This window comes from Cebus imitator, unplaced genomic scaffold (assembly GCF_001604975.1).
Source record: "Cebus imitator isolate Cc_AM_T3 unplaced genomic scaffold, Cebus_imitator-1.0 Scaffold42, whole genome shotgun sequence".
NCBI classification, from domain to species: Eukaryota; Metazoa; Chordata; class Mammalia; order Primates; family Cebidae; genus Cebus; species Cebus imitator.
The window spans coordinates 3,980,986-4,001,156 of record NW_016107357.1 but is presented as its reverse complement, the minus strand read 5'-3'; the positions used below and the strand labels follow the sequence as shown (position 1 = coordinate 4,001,156).

Sequence of the window (20,171 nt, the reverse complement as noted above, 5' to 3'; positions counted from 1 at the left end):
TGCTTTCATCTCAGTCATGCACTTCAGAGGCTGCAGAGTCAACCTGAAAAGCTCTGGAAGCTCCAGCATCCTTCTCACCCAGCCCTGAGATTCAGCTGCTAACATCTCCACTAACTCCTGGTTGGAGGGCTGACAATTCTGAATAAAGATTTGAATGAAAGGAGAAAACCCCTAAAGATGAACGCATTGTACCACCTTTATACTTGTAGTAATCATGCTTTCAATTTTCTGCATTTTTTATGCTTTGATGTCTTGGAGCCTTGTGGACACTGAGGAAACTACTTTTCCCAGAGCTGACCGATTCCTAGAAATAATAGACTGATGACCTGCCAGTGTGCCCGTAATAGGAACACCGGCCCATGCAGAGCCCACACTCCCAGTCGCCTCCTTTATTGGGTGCTCACATGCCGGGCCACTAGTCCCCTGCCCTAGTCAACCCCAGGACCAAGTACCAGAAAACATGTGGCCCAGACCCACTGAAATTATTCAAACTAGCCATCCCTAAGCCTGCCACCCCTGCCCTGCTTCTCCTTTCCTGTGGAAAGCACAATAAAGGTCCTTGCCCGCATTTTCCCCGCTCCCTCTGCCTCCTGACCCACCCTGGTGCTTCCCCACCTGGCCTTGTGTGGCAGGGCGTGCCTCCAGTTTCTAGGGAATCTGCTGGTATAAACATCTTTTTGCAGGACAGTCATTTCTGTGTCTGCATGTCTAACCATACCGGAATGAAACAAATCCAGGGTACCTTTAAAACAACACCCTGACTCACCCACTCATGCCTGATCCCAACCCAAACTGCACTTCTCTTAAACATTTCCTTTACCAATGCCATCCTCTACTGTAGAAACTACAGCAAGACAGAATGCAGGGAGGAGCCTGAAGGGAAATCAAGCCTGTTGCAGTTCCCTGGATGTCCCCTAGCAGAGCACCTGCAGTCGTGGAGTTTGTTTGAGGAAGGCTGCCTGATAGGCAAAACCAGCTGGTCCACGTCCGGCGCCCTGAAGATCAGGCGGTTGTTCTCACAAGTGATGGAGACCAGCACGAGGCGAGGCTCCTGCCGGGCGGTGACCATGTGTCCATCTTCCTTAATCACCAGCCAAAACCTGCAGAGAAACAAACCAGGGCCCACTCAGAGAATCCCCGTCCATCCTCCCAGAGCTTCCCTCCAGCTTTCTACTTCCTCCTAACTCTCCACCCGCCCTGACTTGGGACCCAACAATTACTTTCTAGATAAGTATTCCAGTCCAGCCAAACGATTTGGGTCTAAAAGTTGGTGACCCCAAAATGAGCTTATTTGGCAGAAACAGTTCTGGGAGAGAGTCTGGCCGATGTTTGGAAATCTCTAGTTGCAAACACCAGAACGTGAGCCTGGCTCAGAGACTTTCCTTCACTGCTAAGGCAACCTTGCCACTTGTCTGCGGGCTCTGCTTTGGTTAGAAGCTTCTGTAGGTCTGTGAATATGTCTCTGTGGCTCTGGGAACCGTAAAATTGCTTTCAGGTCCTTTTGTTGTAGAACAAGATGAGGTTGGCCAAGTGAACTGGGGCCTGAGACAAACGTCTTGCAATGCTGCTGCCTCCAAGAGGACCCAGGCCGGCCTCTGCTCTGTTTAACTTGCTGTGGCGTGCAGGCCCTACATCAGGAAACCTCCCGAATGGCATTTCCTCTTCATGCACACATTCTGACACGGAGAACAAAGACTCACAGACGTCACATGTTAAATAAGAATCCCACTTATCTCCTAGAGAGCTCACCACTGTGCTGGACTTGGTTTTCACTTTGTATTTCTACGGGATGAGCTGAAGAGTGAGGGAAAGCTGGCCAGGCCCAGCTAGCTAGGCTTTCACCTACAGCCTAGCATAGAGGTTGGGACTGCGCCACGTAAAAGACTGGGTTGCCAAAAGAAAAAATCTTCCACTCCTAGGGAAAATAAATTTCAATATCACTTTTTAGTTTAGTTTTATTTAGTTGTTTTGTTTCTTTTATTTTGAGACAGTCTTGCTCTGTCAGCCAGGCTGGAGTACAGTGGCACAATCTCAGCTCACTGCGACCTCCACCTCCTGGGTTCAAGCGATTCTCTTGCCTCAGCCTCCTGGTAGCTAGGATTATAGGCGTGTACCACCACAACAGGTTAATTTTTATATTTTAATTTTGTAGTGTTAGGGTTTTGCTATATTAGCTGGGCTGGTCTCGAACTCCTGGCCTCAAGTAATCTACCCGTCTCGGCCTCCCAAAGTACCGGGATTACAGGCGTGAGCCACTGTGCCCAGCCCAATGTCACTATTTTAGAAAGAAGATAGAATCTGCAGACAAGTGGGTGAGGAACTGCAGGCACTGATGAGTGAAAAACACCTAAAAGCCAGAGGCTTTCCAAATGTGAGGAGGATAAAAAGCACAGCTCCTTCCAGGGAGATTTTCCAAACTGTGGCCAAAGCCAGCAGGGAAAGCCTGAGGAGACCTCAGGAGGACATCCAATATCAGAGCACAAGGAGCTCCATCTCTCCCCTGTCCTGACCCTGGCAGGCAGTCTTGTATCTGCAACCTCCTTATCGGTAGAGTCCTTTCCAGGTGCTGGCTAAACTGTCCCTTCCCTGACACCACACCAGAAGACAAAGGCTGTTAGCCCATTATGATGGTGTGGCAGTGTAAATGCATTTCAGTAACTATCTTGCCTACCTCCTTCCAAAAAGCTGATGACACAGGGCAGCAGCAAGTCCCCACCCCTCTGAGGAGACCATCTTTTCCTTTCTAAGTGTATATATGCATATGTGTGTTATTCATTCATTTAGATAATTTATATTTAATTAATTAATTTCAAGAGCGAGAGAGACAGCATCTCACTCCATTACCCAGGCTTTAGAGTGCAGGGGCATGATCTTAGCTCATAGCAGCCTTGAACTGCTAGGTTCAAGCAATCCTCCTGCCTCAGTCTCTTGAGTAGCTGGGACTACAGGCACATACCACCAAGCCCAGCTCATTTTTTAATTTTTTTGTAGAGATGGAGTCCCACTGTGTTACCCAAGCTGGTCTGGAACTCCTGGCTCAATTGCTCCTTCCTCCTTGGCCTTTCAAAATACTGAGATTGCAGATGTGAGCCATCCTGCCTGGTCCAAGATGCCCACAGTTCTCTGGCTCTCTCATCCTGGAGCTGGATTCTATAAATCAGAGGACGTCTGCCCAGAGAATGAAATGAAATGAAAGAGGCAGGCATCCTCTGATTTAGATGCCTAATAGAGCTAGGCCCTATTCCCTATTTCTAGCCTTGTCCCTTGGTGCAGAGTTCTTTGGTTAATGTCACCAAAGCCTTCACTCTTAACTCCCAGCATCCCCCATCCCCAGACAAGACTCCCTTTGAGATCTGCACACAACCAGAGCCATGTCCAAACAGGAGTGGCAAACCTGTTTGCACATCACTTCTGACAGCCCCTCCCTGGGCTGAATCTTTTCATCTCCCATTCATCCCTTACTAATGTTGCCCTTCACCGAGTCTCACAGCCTGGCTCGTGGCTCCAGCCTACTGTATAACAACACAGGAGTTACACTGCTGGGGTTAACCGAGGGAAGTGGTCACTAGAGGTTTCCCACTCATCAGTCACTGCAAAAGCAAGTGGCAACTTGCAGGGAGTCCAATTTGGGGACGGGAGAAAGACAGCAATCACAGGTTAAAAGGTTGCCATTTGTGACATACCCCGACCATCTCATTTCCCTGTCAACCTGGGCAATAGTATTTTTCACCTCTCGTGCACAAAATGATGTCCCGTGAATAAATAACTAGTTTTATTCTGCCAGATCCAAAAGAAGAGATAAGTCTGGAGTGTAGAACCCCAACCTCGTCTACAACACTAAAAGCTGGCACCTTGAATTTACAGTTAAAACATGAGTACGTGGTAGAGGGATCAGTCTGAAAGCCTGGAGCCTGGATTCCCCAAAACATCTACAGTGCTCTGAATGACTAACAGCCACAGGTAAGTGGAGCCCAAAACAACAGAAAAATCTCATTTCTGAATTACAAACTGGCCTGGGGAGCAGGAAGGACTGAAAGTGAGGAAAAACAAGAACACTATCACTGACAGTGGAATGAGGAAACAGCAGGAACTGGGCAGGGAAAACACCCTGGATAATAATAAACTTAAGGGATTCCTTTCTCTAACAGTTAATCATTTGTGCAGAAGAAATAAAGGGCTGGCTTCAGTAAGGGTTTGGACAGATATAACTGATCAGCTCACATAGGGCTGCTAAGGAGAGCCGAGATTCCCAAGGTCAGCAAGGACAAGCACGTCCTCCCAGGAACTGCACCAGGCAGCCAATGCCAGCATTCTGCTAGGTGGACTTCAAACACTCAATGCTTAGTGTGCTCCAGCCAAGTGTTCACAAGTATACTAAGAGCTTTGAACAACATTCCTCTAGAAATTTGAGACCCACAATACTTCCAGAGGAAAATCCCAGCTTCTTTGAACAGTTAGTTCCAAAGACACAGGTTCAGAATGGAATTCATTAAATAAGACCTTTCCCTGAACTCCAGGAGCATTTGTGGTAGTGTTATTATATTGTCAGGTTGAGAGAACGGCCGCCATTAAACAGGGTTCTCTCCAGCAAGCCTGCTTTCCAATTGTTAGCTATCCTTTGACAAATAAAAATTAGTTAAAATGGGGTTTTAGAGACCATCAAGTTCAACTTCATTCTTTTGCAAATGAGAAAACTTTGTAAAAGTTTGCCCAGTCTCCTGATCCTCAGTGCAATCCTTATACTTTTATATCATGCACCAGTTTCATACAAACAGCATAAATGCTGTGCTCACACAGATCTAAGTTCAAATCTCCACAGTATACATTGGTTTTCTGGCCTTGGATGAGATACTCATTCTTTCTGATACTGTTTCCTTATTTGCAAAATGGTGATAATAATATCTAGCCCACAAGATTGTTATGAGACTTAAATATGCTAATCTATGCAACAGGGCTCAGCGTCTGCTGCATTTTAACACTGAATTAACATTAATTTCATGGCCTTTCCCTCCACCCCAGGCTTCACATCACCCCACTCCATCCTAGGCATTTATTGTTTAAAACATGGAAAGGGTAACAGAGTTGTATTTATTTTAGGATGTCAATGAGAGCAAAAAGCAAAGGACACATATTTTCTTTCACGGTTGTAATAGTCATGGCAAAGCAGTGACAAGAGAAGTGGGAAAGAAACCGTTCTTCAGGAGATCAGACGTGCAGATTCGACCTGAAAATCTGTCCGTGTAACCAATCCTTCAAGTGAGGAGGGAAGTAATGCAACCTAGTCGGAAACACTAATTTTCCTTGGACATGTATCGTGAGAATTTGGTTCTCCCAGTTTTTTGGAAGGTGTCCAGCTCCACAGAACCTATAGTCTTTCCAGCAATAGGAAGGTTTTTCTTATGCTTCAGATTTGAATAAGCTCTAAACACCTCTTCTTCTTCATGGTCTCAAATAAAACCCTCTAATTATAGCATCAAAATCACCAGGGGGAAATTAAACACTCTATGCAAGGTGGTCCCACTCTTGGTGATTCTGCTTCAGTAGTCCTGGATGGGAATCTCAGAAGCTTCCAGGATTAAAAATCTGGGGTGGGAGATTGAAAATCCTACCATGACTCATACAGTCTGTGTGTACAACACTTCCCTAAGACTCACTGAAGTTTTCCAATACTATGGAATCCCACATTTCTTTTTCTTTTCTTTTTTTTTTTTTTGAGATGGAGTTTGGCTCTTGTTGCCCAGGCTGGAGTACAATGGTGCAATCTCGGCTCACTGCAACCTCCGCCTCCAGGGTTCAAGCAATTCTGCTGCCTCAGCCTCCCGAGTAGCTGGGATTACAGGCATGCACCACCACACCCGGCTAATTTTGTATTTTTAGTAGAGACGGGGTTCTCCCATGTTGGTCAGGCTGGTCTTGAACTCCCACCACAGGTGATCTGCCCGCCTCAGCCTCCCAAAGTGCTGTGATTACAGGCATGAGCCACCTCGCCTGGCTGATAGCCCACATTTCTTTAAGACAGCAGTAGTCTTCAGAAAACAGTGCATTCTCGAGTCCTGGAGTGAACACAAGGATGCAGGTGGCTCTCTGCTAGAGGACTCCTTGTATGATAAACTTGCAAACCTCCCTCCCCTAGGACACAGGGCCACAGCTAAACCATCATCTTGGCCAGATAAGAAGGCATCTTGGCCAGGCGTGGTGGCTCATGCCTGTAATCTCAGCACTTTGGGAGGCCGAGACAGGTGGATCACCTGAGGTCAGGAGTTCAAGAGCAGCCTGGTCAACATGGTGAAACCCCGTTTCTACTAAAAATGCAAAAATTAGCCGGGTGTGGTGGCATGCACCTCTAGTCCCAGCTAGGGCCAAGGCAGGAGAATTGCTTGAACCTGGGAGGCAGAGGTTGCAGTGAGTGGAGATCATGCCACTGCACTCCATCCTGGGCCACAAAGTGTAACTCTGTCTCAAAAAAAAAAAAAAAGTATCATAATCTTAAGTATGAAATGTTTATGCGTCAAACCCAAAAGTCCCAAAGTTCCAGGCTGTGAACAACTTTTCCTGTGGGAGAAGAGGGGACACTATTCCCTTAATGGCAAGTATCACACCCCTGCCCCAGAGTCCCCATGCCACTTGCTCATCCTTTGTCAAAGTGTATCAGGCTTCCCCGGCACCCCCAGGATTGGAGAAATGTGAGGAGCAAGGCCCAGCAAGGCCTGAGCCGATGTCCTTGAACCACACTTGGCGTCTTTCTTGCTGCTTTCTAGTGCCAATAGCATTTATTTTTCTTTTGTAAACTAGGATAGAATCACAAACTTCAGAGCTACGGAGCCTTGAAGACACAGGTCAGACGCCCTCCTGTTACAGAGGAGAAATCTCTCACCTAGGGAAGGGCAAGGAATCGCCCCTACATACTTTTCCAACAAATAAATCTGACGAGCTTGACCTTCCCAGCCAAACAACCAACGGTCCAACAGTCAGCCCAGAAACCCAGGTGGCAAACCCCTGTGCTCCTTCCCGGACAGGTCGGGCCCCACCTCCCTCCCCTCCTCATCCCGGGCAGGCTCCGCGCCGCCCCGCGCCCGCGCTCCGTACCTGTCCCGCAGGTTCCCGCTGCGCAGCCCCAGGGCCGTGCACTCCGCCTCGCTCACCGCCACCCCCTTGCAGGATTTCACCGGGTAGATCCACAGCTTCGCCACGGTGCCCACCTGCTGCAGCCGCCGGCGCCGCCTGGGCCCTGCGCGACGCCAGACGACAGCCCCCAGCACCACGGCGGCCAGCGCCAGCGCGGCGACCCCGAGCCACCCGGGTCGGCGCTGCGCGAGGAAGCCGAGGCTGGCCGGCATGGAGGAGGCGGAGGCGCCCGTGGCAGAGCGAGGGCAGCCGCGGACCTGCGCACACACCCGGCGCTACCGGAGCCCGGGAGGCCGAGGAGGCGTTTAAGGATCCCCGCGGGCGGGAGGAGTCAGCGTCGGCCCAGCCTCAGGCTGTCTCGCCCTGGCGCCGCCTACAGGCAGGGCGGGTCCGCGGAGAGCGGGCATGCCTTAAGGCGGCGACAAAGCCTGGCGGTAACGGGGGAGACAGGCAGAGAGCGGCCGGGGACCCCAAAGCCTGCGAGCGAAGGGGGCGGCCTCTGGGGTGATCAGTGCCGCTTTACTCCTCCTTGTCCCCGCCCTGCAAGGCGTGCCACGCGACCTTCCGCGCCCGCATTCCGCCGTCCCCTTCTCTGCTAATACTGCGAGCTTCGTCGCTCGACCAGAGCACCCCAGAACGTGAAGGTGGGGTGCAGAATGGAGAACTCACAAACATTTGGGGACCACTTTTTCTGGGAGGCCGCTGTGAGAACTGCAAGACTTTCTGCACATAAAGACTCAGTCTAAGCCTCTGCACTCAGACACGAGGAACTCTAGTGTAACTTATAGGAGCATGACTCAAGGTCCCCCACCCTCCGCTGCCCCTTAACCTCGACCCCAGTAAAATGTCTTCCTGAGAAAGCTCAAGGCAGCCATGAGAATTTCCCGTTTATTCTAGCCAACACCCGCTGGTAAGGCGCCTGACCTCCCTTTTTCAGGGTATTTTCTTAAAAGGGCTTACAACTGTGAATCGTTTCTCTGCTGCTGTGAGATGTGTATGTATCGCCTACAGCTCAGAAGCGTCTTTCTCAAGGACCTGAAAGCCATTGCTTTGAAATGCAATCATGGGGAGGACAGGCCTCTCTGTCCCCCAGTCTCTGTGGGAGGATAGAATCCCAGCTTCATAACCGCTAGCTGCAGGCACAGCTGCCCGCTCATCGATACTGACCACCCCTTCGTGATTTTTCACTTGAGCCCCCGCTGGCTTCCCCGCCCTACTCTCTCCTTCATCCTTTAAAACGCCCAGTCTCCTCTGCACAAATGAGAATGATCAGCTTTTTCTCCTACTATAAGTAGTTACTTCGTAAAATCTGTTTTCACGCCTTAACTAATGTTCCGCTTTGTTGACATTTAACAGCTCCATTCAAACAAGCTATTGGGTTAACAGTGGATTTTCTTAGACAAATTAAGGTCTGCAGTCTTTCAAGATTTTGTTGTTGTTCTGTTTTTTCAGAAGTTTGTCACATAAACTGTGGCACAGTCCTAGGAAAGTTTAAGGAGGCCAACCAATGGGCCACCTCCCAAATCTGGCCTGGCCACCCACTGGGGAAGAGGCCCACTCCAGGGTGTGGGAAGAGACTCTGGGAGGGATGGAGAACCAGAGGAGCCAGGCGCCCGTTGGCTATTCCTTGTGAAAAGTGAAAGACAAAACAGGACCTGAATCTCTCCCCACCCAGAAAAAAACTTCAGGCCAGCAGAATTAGTCCCTCAGTCCCCATACATTTACATCATGCTTGGCAGCTGAGACTAAGGGATTTGTTTTTTAAGCATTGTGTGGTGAATGTGATGTGCGTACACTTGGAACTGACCCTCTTTGCTTCTCCCGACTCCAGAGGAGGGTCAGAGACCTTCCTGCCCACAAGCCTGCTGTCACAGTGAGGGGCTTGTAAAGCCATCATTGCCTGACTGTAGGTGAGCTCCCAGACAGGGCAAATGTCTTATTGATTAATCGTCTGTTTTCTTCACCACATAGTTGTTAATCATTCACCAGGCTTTGTGCTAGATTGGCACTGGGAATTAAACGTTTAGAAGAAGCTGCCATTCCATCCAGTTCACCGACTCCCCAGAAGACTGACACCTCCCCTGCAAGTCTAGAAGATAATGCCGGAGGAGAAGCAAGGTCAAGATGCAGAGGAAGTGAGGCAAAGAGCAGCTGAGTCTCAGGATAGTGCTGTTTTCAGAAGAGGGAGCTTTAGCGCTGAAACTTGAGCATAAGGATGGGTTTGGAGATGGGTAGAGGAGAGGATTCTGGGCAAATGGAGTAGCATGTGCAATAGCCTAAAAAAATGGAAGGAACGAGAGAGTATGGCAGGTTTGGGCAACCACCAGCAATCCAGCTATTTTAGGATGTACCTGTCATGCAGCAGGTGGTGGGAGCTGAGGCAGGACAGGTGGGCAGAGGTCAGATCAACACGCATATTATCTCTACTGAATGTGAAGATACCTCAGAATTCTGAACAGCAGTGTGGCATGATTAGATTTGGGTGCTAGGAGGGCCACTCTGGCTCCTTGGAGAACAGCAAGGATGGGTGTTAGGAGAGATGTGGTTAGGGGAGATGGTCAGGGGACAGAATTAACAAGAGGTAGTGATGACAGAACACTGAACCAGAGGGAGAGGAGGAGCCCACGGGGCCTCCCAGCTCTGTGGCATCAAAGTCTGGGGTGGGGTGGGAGTACCATTCTCAGAGATTAAGAATTCAGTAGAAGAAGACAGTCTGGGGAAACAACTGATGAGCCTGTTGTGTACAGTGAGTGGGAGGTATTTGTGGGACATCAAAGAGGAAATAGTTACCTAAATAGATGGATAACTTGAACTTTCCATGTTTCCAAGTCCTCATGTGCAAAATGATGGGGATAGAAATCAAATAAGGACCTTTGCCATGGTGAGTGCTGCCAAGTCTTTGCTGTTTTCACCAGCCATTACTTATCATAGGCTACCCTGTTTGCAGCTTCACCAATGCTGAGGTTGAGGGTGCCTTTAGGAGAGCAGGGAAATCCCTTATCAGTAATGGGTATATTTTCAGCCCAGCGTCTTCATTTGTAGAATGGTAATGAGAGGTTGTATTAGTCCGTCCTTGCACTGCTATAATGAAATACCCGAAACTAAGTTATTTGTAAAGAGAAAAGGTATAATTGGCTCATGGATCTGCAGGCTGTGCAGGAAGAATGGTGGATTCTGCTTCTGGGAGACCTCAGGGAGCTTTTACTCATGGTGGAAAGCAAAGCTGGAGCAAAGGGAGAAGCAGGACCCAGAGAGACGGGGGAGGTTCCACATGCTTTTAAACAGCCAGAACTCGCTCTCATGATGGCAGCACCAAGGGGAATGGTATTAAACCATGAGAAATGCCCCCATGATCCAATCACCTCCTACCGGGCCCCAACTCCAACACTGAGGATGACAATTGAACATAAGATTGAGTAAGGACACAAATCCAAACCATATCAGAGGTTGAGGATTCATTAGTCTAATCCGCTGTTTGTATTTCTTTTTTCCTCTTTGATTTGAATCAACTTACCTATATTTTTCTTGTTGACTTATAAGATCCTTTTGTAAATTAAGAAAATTACCCTTTTATCATGCCTTCCAGAGTCGTAACTTTTTCCGCAAGTTTGTCATATTTTGGCAACCTCGGGTTAGGAAGAATCTCTCTGTCTAGTGAATAAGACAACTCTATCAATTAAAATATCAGCCAAGGAAGCAGAGGAAAAAAGAAGCCTAAAACCCAAATACAGCCTTGCCCAGCCAGGCCTTCTTCAGGAAGGTGAGTACCAGCAGCCGTGGAGGTAATCATCTGGGCCGTGCAGCAGCCTGTCTTTCCTGGGGAGATGAGCACAGCAGATCATCAGGCTGTGAGGATAGTCAACCTTCAACTCCCAAAGCAGATCTTATGACTCAGGCTAGGCTAAAATGTTGTAAAAACCTCAACATCTCAATGACCTAACAAAATAAAAGTTTATTTCTCACTTACATCCCAGTTCGATGCAAGCCAAGCATTAATCAAAGGTCCCCTTAGGCCAGGCCCGGTGGCACACACCTGTAATCCTAGTGCTTTGGGAGACTGAGGCAGAAGGATCACTTGAGCCCTGGAGTTCAAGACCAGCCTAGGCAACATAATGAGACCCTGTTTCTACAAAAAAATTTAAGACAAAGAAAAAAAAAGAACGATTCAGGCATGGTGGTTCATACTTGTACTAGTTACTCTGGATGCTGAGGCAGAAGAGCCACTTAAACTCAGGAGTTGGAATGGCTATTAAGCATACATATAGTAGAAGAACCGTAGCTAGGAAGTCAAAGTGCCTTACTGACTATGAAAAGCCAGCCACATGACCAGGGCTCAAAGCACCAGTTTACAAACTTAAGTTTGATAGTCAACACGTTGAGCTTTGAAAGGAAGATGGCATCAGAGCTCTCACCTGCTTTCCCTTGAATACGTAAACCAAGTGGTGGGGACAGAGCAAGGTGGCTGATTGGAAGCCTCCGCTGATCATCCTCCATGTGGGAACACCAATTTAACAACTATCTATATTACAAAGCACCTTTATAAGAACTAAAAATCAGGTAAGCAAAGTACCTGGTTTTAACTTCATATCACTGAAAAAGACACAGAAGAGGGTAGGAAAGAGAGTCTCAAATTGCCAACACCACCCCTCCCCAATCTCCTGGCCAAGAGATTGGTGCCAAGAGAGAATCTGTGCTCTTGGGGGAGGGAGAGCACGGCCATTGTGGAACTTCGCATTGGCACCCAGTGCTTCCCTATCACAGCAGAAAGCAATTCAGGGCAGAACTCAGCTGACACCCACAGAGGGAGCACTCAGACCAGCACTAGCCAGAGGGGAATCACCCATTCAGCAGTCAAAACTTCAGTTTGAGCAAGCCTTGCCTCCACAGGCTAAAGGACTCTGGGGTCCTAAACAAAGTTGAAAGGCAATGTAAGCCACAGGGACTGCAGCTTCTAAGCAAGTCCTGCTGCTGTGCTGGGCTCAGAGCCAGTGGACCTGGGAGGCATGCAACCTAGTGAGACACCTAAGGGAGTTCTTGATCCACCCTTCTCCTCACCCTGGGCAGCACAGCTCACAGCTGTGAAAGAGACTTCTTACTTGCGGAGTGGAAAAGGAGAGTAAAGAGGACTTCGTCTTACAACGTGGTTACCAGCTCAAGTCACAGGAGGATAGGATACCAGGCAGAGGTTGTGAAGCCCCCACTCCAGGCCTTAGGTCCTAGATGACATTTCCAAACAAACATACTCTGGGCCAGAAGAGAACCTGTTGCCTTGAAGGGAGGGACTCAGTCCTGGCAGGATTCATCACCTACTGACTAAAGAGCCCTAGAGCTCTGAATAATCAGCAGTGGTATCCAGGTCGTATATGTTGTGAATATACTACACAGCATATACTAGGTTGTAACCCTGGATTACAATACCCAAGTCCCTTTGAAAACCTGGAAAGCTTTCCTAGGATGGGTACAAACAAGCCCAGACTATGAAGACTACAATAGATACCTAACTCTTCAATGCCCAGACACTGGCAAACATCCACAAGCATCAAGACCATCCAGGAAAACATGTCCTCATCAAGTGAACTAAATAAAGCACTAGGAACCAAGTCTCAACTTGGGTGCGACTCTGAAACATGCTGGCTTCAGGTGTGGCCCAGCACATTCCCAGCAGTGGTGGCTGCAAGGAGAGACTCCTTCAAGCAGAGGGAAGAGTAAACAGGATTTTGTCTTGCAGCTTAGGTACCAGCTCGGCCACTGTGAAGTACACCACCAAGTGGGCTTCTGTGGTCTTTGGTTCCAAGACTGGGTGAGTAACTATCATTCATGCCCTGCTATATGCTAGATGTTAGTATGTAGTCTTTAATAATGATAGAGGAAGATAGAGTGTCTGATCTCCAGAAGCCAGTAAATTGCTAAGGTCACACATCAGGAAACAGCTACTTCAATCCTGGCTGGAAAGTAAGGAGCAAAGGCCACGAGAGAGGAGAGTCCTAGGAAGGTAAACAAGCACAGATGGTAGAAAAAATTATACTGCGTGCAGAAGAACGTGGCCTTCATTCCACATAAGTGAGTAACATTGTGTACCAATAAGAAGAGATACTGGGTGGCTGGAAACGTGGGAGGAATGGAAATTTTTCACTTGTATACTTCTGTCTTCTGTATTTTGAACCCTGAAAAGTATTACTTATTCAAAAAATTTAAAAATAAAATTATTTTAAAATATGATACAATGAGTCTGCTGGTGTACTAGGCTCTGGGTGAGCAGAATAGACAGGAAATATTCCTTATCAGCTTACAATATACTAGATATTTTTTAAGTTTTATGGCCCATCAGTGAACAATACAGCTTTGGGCAGATTCCCAATGTCAAAAGGTGTGTAATCAAATAATTATAAGCCAAATAATAATTGTTTTCCTAAAGATACAGGCCTAGAGCTTTGAAAGTGCAGGCTGGGGGCTGGAGAGATTACTCTGCTTGAAGGTTCCTGGGAGGTAACATGTAAACTGGGATTTGAAGAATGCATAGGAGCTTCAAAAATGGAAAACAGAGTAAAAGCAACTAATCAACGAGAAATACAATTTTCTGAAAAAAAACCTAAATGTTCTTCAAGGAAAATAGTTTGGGATGATGATCGGAGCAGCAAAGGGAATGACAGGAGGTAAGGCTGACAGTCAGGATGAGGCCAAATTGCACAGGCTTTGCCTGTTGTCTGAAGAAGTATGAATTTCTACCCTAGAACGCTCCAGAAACCCTTCACAGACATCGGTATTCTGAAAGTTGGCAAATACGTACCTTTAGGAAAATTGATTTCATTTCCAAATAGTGGAGAAAAAATCAATGGGAATTTCCTTTTCTATTTTGATTTTTTCCCATAACTTTTACTGAAACATCCTGGTTTTATTCTGGTTAACAGAGGATGTTAAGAAAATCAGTATATAGCCACCAAATATAGATGGGAAAACTCAGAAGCAAGTATGTTAAGTATGTTTGCTCTTTTTTTTCTCCTTGTCAAATATGTTCACAGTTGTGATTTTTATATATCATCTAAGATATCTTCTGTTACCAGGACCGTTCCTTGTCAATGTGTTGGGATTAACTATCATCAATGTTTCATCTTTTCCACAAGAAATCAAAGCTTCCTGACGGTTTGCCGCCCCCCACAGCCTGGCCCATGGCTTGTTTTATTTGGCTTACACAGTTGTTTTAAAAGAGAAGTTTCTAGCTTGTCTTTTAAAACCAAAATATCTGACAATATGAGGTCTATATTCAGCATAAGGAGAAGCAAGGGGACCTGACTGGAGCCTGTCCCTTGTAGGCATCACCGCCCAATAGGATCCCCAGTTCCCGCCCACCCAGAATTCAACCGGACCCCCTCCCTCAGCCTTTGACTTTGGCCAGGGGTAGATGGGGGATTTCCCGGGCAGTTGCTCCGGATTTACACGAGGGGGCGCTGTGACCAGGGTTTGGAAGGGAAGGGTGGGGAGGAAGTGTTTGGCGTTGTTCTAACGGGAAGTGAAAGGAAACCCTCCTTTCCTTTCTGGTGAGTAAGTCCTAAACAACTCCCTGTGACCCAACTCAGTGAAGAGTCGGGACTAAGAGTATTTTGAAATAGGTGGAATACTATACTTGAAACCTCAGAAGTCCTGGAAAATTGTGGCAGAAGCAATGCCACACTTTTCTATTTTCCCTGCTATTTGAAAAACACTTTGCAGCCTGTAAAACGCTGCCGGAGACAGAAGGCTCTTCGGTCCTCACAGCAAACCCATGTCCGAAGGAGGAGGGGGCCTGCTCCTGCCCAGCCGCTCAGAGCTCCTCGTCGGGCCCGGGAGCGCCCACCCAGCCAGAGGGGCAGTTCCCCTGCCTTGGCCACTTCCTCACACTTTCCTTTTTAGGAGGGGTGGGGAAGCCCTGGAGAAAGACAGGGTGCCAGGAATATGTGGCGAGAGGAAGGGACAGGCCAGAAGAAAGAAGTTGAGAGATCAGTCCTAGGAAACTTCCTAACTGTAAGGTGCCCTTCCTTGGCTGGGACTTGTGCTTCTCCCTGTGTATCTCAGGCCCAGTAAATCTCAGTTTATATTTACTAAATAAATAAATTGTCTAAGGCATCTGTTGGGCCTTAACTTGTATATAGGAAGGGCCCTGTTATTCCTTCAATATTAGTTACAAAATTATGGGGGCTTGGGCTGATGACACTGAGGGTCGCAGGACCTTCTCACCGCTGGTCGTCCCTGCCCTGGATGGCCCCTAAGCTCCATCAGTGGCCAAGACTGTGTGTCTTTGTGGCTTTGATTTTGAGGATGTTATCAGCCAGGATGCAGAATCCTATTTCCTCTCCCAGTTTTCAGTTGCTGTTTTTCTGCGTTTGTTTTCTTTGGCTGCTGTAGGGAGATTTGCTTTTCATCTTGGCAGCACGTGCCCCACTCAGAGTGAAGGAAGAAGGCTATGGCAGGATACAGTGGTCTGGGAGGGGAAGAGAATCTCCTTACTTGGGGACATCCTTTCCCAAACAAGGCCCCTGCAAAGTACAGGCCTCCTACGTTTCCTTCTAAACTCTCCATGTTCTACTACTTGCCCAAGAAAAGATTATACAAAGTGTCTCCTCACCCATGGTTAGCCACAAAAGACCTCTGTTTCCCAGACTCCCTTTCACTCTACTTATTCATCGATTCATCATCTATTGATTTATTTGTTCATTCATTTATTCTGTGACAGTCTTTAACATCTTTCCTAAGTATGACCAGAAAATAATGACGTATGATCTACTCTACAGCATGTGGGTTGTAACCATTGTCATGGTATTTTTTAAATTGAGATATAACTCACAAAACATAAAATGCACCATTTTAAAGAGTACAATTGTATTAGTCTGTTTTCTTGATGCTGAGAAAGATATACTCTAGACTGGGTAATTTATAAAGAAAAAGAGGATTGATGGACTGACTCATAGTTCCACGTGGCTGGGGAGGCCTCACAAACATGGCAGTGGGCAAGAGAGAATGAGAGCCAAGTGAAAGGGGAAACCCCCTATAAAACTATCAGATCTTGTGATACTTATTCACTACCATGAGAATGGTATGGGGGAAACTGGTGCCATGATTCAATTATCTCCCACCGAGTCCCTCCCACAACACATGGGAATTTGGGGAGCTACAATTCAAGATGAGATTTGGGTAGGGACACAACGAAACCATATCAGCAATCCATTGGTTTTTAGGATATTCACCTTCACTTCTATATAGAACATTTCTGTCACCACAAAAAGAAACCTCATACCTATTAGCAGTTAGTCCCAGCTGTCCTCTCCTTGTCCTCTGGCAACCACTAATTTGCTTTCTGTGGCTAAGGATTTGCCTATTCTGGACATTTCATACAAATGGAATGATACAATATGTGGCTTTTTGTGTTTGACTTCTTTTACTTAGCATAATGTTTTCAGGGTTCATCCCTGAACATACAACATATAATATTCCTGTTTTATATATATGTGTATATATATACACACATGTAATGTATATAAAATATATATTCATATATTTACACATATAATATATAATATTTACACATATATATTTATATATTATATATACATATATAAAACATGTGTTATATATATATTATATATAATATTTTATATATAAATATATAAAATAAAAAATATATATATATTTTTTGAGATGGAATCTTGCTCTGTCACCCAGGCTAGAGTGCAGTGGAATGATCTCGGCTCACTGCAACCTCTGCCTCCCAGGTTCAAGTGATTCTCCTACCTCAGCCTCCCAACTAGCTGGGATTACAGGCGCCCACCATTGCGCCTAGCTAATTTTTTTGTATTTTTAGTAGAGACGGAGTTTCGCCGTCTTGGCCAGGCTGGTCTCAAACTCCTGTCCTTGTGATCCACCCACCTTAGCCTCCCAAAGTACTGGATTACAGGCATGAGCCACCTCACCTGGCTCCCTTATTATATGTTGTAGCATATAACAGTACATTCCTTTTTATAGCTGAATAATATTTCATTGTATGACTAGACCACATTTTGTTTATCTAGTCATCAGTTGATGGACTTCGTTTTGGCTATTATTAATAATACTAATATGAATACTCATGTATATCATTTATTCTTTCTTTCTTTTTTTTTTTTTTTTTTTTTTTTTTTTTTTTTTTTTTTTTTTTTTTTTTTTTTTTTTTTTTTTTTTTTTTTTTNTTTTTGAGACGGAGTTTCACTGTTGTTACCCAGGCTGGAGTGCAATGATGCCATCACAGCTCACTGCAGCCTTGAACTCCTGGGCTCAAGCAATCCTCCTACCTTAGCCTCCTGAGTAACTAGGTCTATAGGCACACAGTACCACACCTGGCTAATTCTTGTAAGATAACATATTTTCAATACTCATGGGTATATACTGGAGTGGATTCATTGGGTCCTGTGCTAATTCTGTGTTTGAGTTTTTGAAGAACTACCAAATTATTTTCTACAGTGACTGTACCATTTTAAATTCCCTCCATCAATATTGAAATTCCCTCTTTCTTAACACAAACAATTTAAGAGATTGCTTAAATGGTCTTAGATGAAACTGTCATCAAGGAGAGGAGGGCATGAATTGATATTTGCAAAGGGCCTGTGCAGAGACACCTGGCAATAACCCTCAGGACACTGGATAATTTATCCCAAGCTGTGGTGAGAAAAATGGGGAGGAACAGGGCAGTCAGTAGCACGGAGCAGATTTGCCAATCTCTTATCCTCATCAGTTTAAGGATTATGTGTTTGTATTTAAAAGATGGAGAAGCAGTCTGAGAACATTTAGTACATGTCCACTGTTGAAGGGGCAAAAGAGTATAGGCCGGCAATTTGTCTCTCTCCTGTAAGACTTCTGAGGTCTCTTTGAATCCAAGCCTCAGAGAATGAACAGCAATGGCGAAGACAATGCCTTTTCTAAGTGTGTAGAGTTGAGGAAATGTGGGGGTGGGGGGGGCTTTTCTGTAGAACTGCCCTCTTTTCATGTTGCCTTCAAAGGGTACAGTGAAACAGAATACTGTATTGTCAACTAATTTATAAAAAATGGACTCAATACATCCTGCTATAGAAATTCCATCAATGTACTAGTAACTTTACATTTATCAGAGCTCATTATTCAACAGCAGCTGGAGTTGTGTATGTTCATGGATGTGGAATGAGAATACAGAAGTTCAATCTTTGTAAGCACAGAGCAGAAACTGCAGGTAGAGGGTCAATTTGAGACCATCCCAGCCCACCTTTGATTGGCCTGTGAAACACAACAGGAAACTAATTCATCTGAAAGATGTGCTAAAACCCCTGTTGGTTTTAACGAAAGGAATCTTGGCTGATTTTACATTAAAACTTCTAACAAAGGAAAATAAATGCTCTTGGGTGAAGAACATGTCTTTATAACCAAAAGCCGCATTTGTTACCATATAAACAGTTTTTCTTTATGAAAGAATAAAAAACATATATACGTGTGTGTGTGCATGTGTGTACGTATGTGTATGTGTATGTAAAAGACAAATACAAAACTTCAAATAAATTCTTTTCCTTTCAGCAAATCACTTGAGCCTTTGACAGTGTGAGAATGTTTTTCTTGGCCAGGCATGGTGGTTCATGCCTGTCACCTCAGCACATTGGTAGGCCAAGGCAGGTGGATCACTTGAGGCCAGGAGTTTGAGACCAGCCTGGCCAACATAGTGAAACCCATCTCTACTAAAAATATAAAATTTAGCTGGGCGTAGTGGCACACGCCTGCAATCCCAGCTACTACGGAAGCTGAAACCATTGAATCATTTGAACCTGGGAGGCGGAGGTTGCAAGGAGCCAAGATGGCACCACTGCACTCCAGCTTGGGCGACAGAGCAAGACTCTGTCTCAAAAAAGAGGAAAAAGTAGAAGAAGGAGAAGAAGAAGAAAAGAAACTGTCTTTCTTCGTCTCTCAGTAATCAAAATAGGGAACCAAGAGGTTTAGTAATACTCGCCCCACCCCACCTCATCAGCATCTTCCCCACGATTATCTCTTTTAGTGTTGTTTGCTCACCAGAAGCTGTAATATTGATACATATGAATTCAGACTGAGCACCTATTATATGCAAGACTCTTAAGTTTGCAAAACAAATTTGGTGTAATTTTCTCCCTAGAATCTTAGAACCAAGTGTATATAAAAATATATATACATAAATGTATAAATAAATAAATATAATACAAGGTGGAAAGCAATGAAAGTCATTTGGGAGGTTGGAATCTAGTGATGTAGAGATTCAAAGGGAGGAAAAATAATTTTTGGTGTGGAGTCAAGAGAAAGATTCTATCCTTCTTGTTGAAAAAGACCAAAAAGCGTATTTTGAATGGGGAGCTCACTCTGGTACCAGGGCACATATTAAGAGAAGTTTTAAAAGGAAATGCCCAATTAGACTTGGCGTGATCTATGCTAGGTACCCAGTTAAAAGAAGAAAGAATCTGTACATGTGCCTCATTTAGGTCTTGTTCCCCTTTTGCTGCATGAATAATTATTTTTTGAGACCTAAAGGTCTATCTTCCACCCAATTAGTTCCTCTAATTAAAAGCCATCATGATGACAAATGTTTTCTCCCATATCCTACAGTTTACCTAATCTAATTGTACAGCTTCTAGAGGTTCTCTTCCCGTTCAGAGGTTTTACAATTTGTTTTAATATTTGAGAATAATGCAAAATGGACCAACTTTCCCTAATCACATATATAGGAAAGGGTGTACCGTTAGATTTTGATACTCCTTGAGGAAGGCCATGCGGATTTCAAGTGTCATATGGGGAGCCCAAGTCTACAGCTTGGAATGTTCCTAGCCAATTATTAGGATGACTAATAAAAAAATTCCAAAAACCAATAAGAACTCAGATTAGAAGCATCAAAAATTCCCCACTCTGCCTCACTTTATCGTGACCCTGTCGAGCATATGGTATAATAAAGACAGTGGGTTAATTAGGAGAGAATATTATAGTAAGGAAATACATGTCTGACCTATAGAAACTTTAGGAAAGGTTTACTGCTTTAGTTGTCTTGACATGCTACAAAG

At 45.5% G+C, this 20,171-nt stretch overlaps 1 protein-coding gene across 1 annotated transcript in view; it reads right to left on the bottom strand.

The window, feature by feature from the left end:
- The window catches only part of MTARC2 (mitochondrial amidoxime reducing component 2), a 50,883-nt gene that overhangs the window by 23,033 nt on the left and 7,679 nt on the right, over positions 1 to 20,171 (bottom strand). The window contains exons 2-4 of the mRNA XM_017526353.2: positions 9,112 to 9,294; positions 7,087 to 7,400; positions 927 to 1,100 (exon numbers count right to left, since the gene is read on the bottom strand). Coding sequence (XP_017381842.2) covers positions 927 to 1,100; positions 7,087 to 7,400; positions 9,112 to 9,294 — 671 coding nt within the window. The remainder of the gene's footprint in view (positions 1 to 926; positions 1,101 to 7,086; positions 7,401 to 9,111; positions 9,295 to 20,171) is intronic.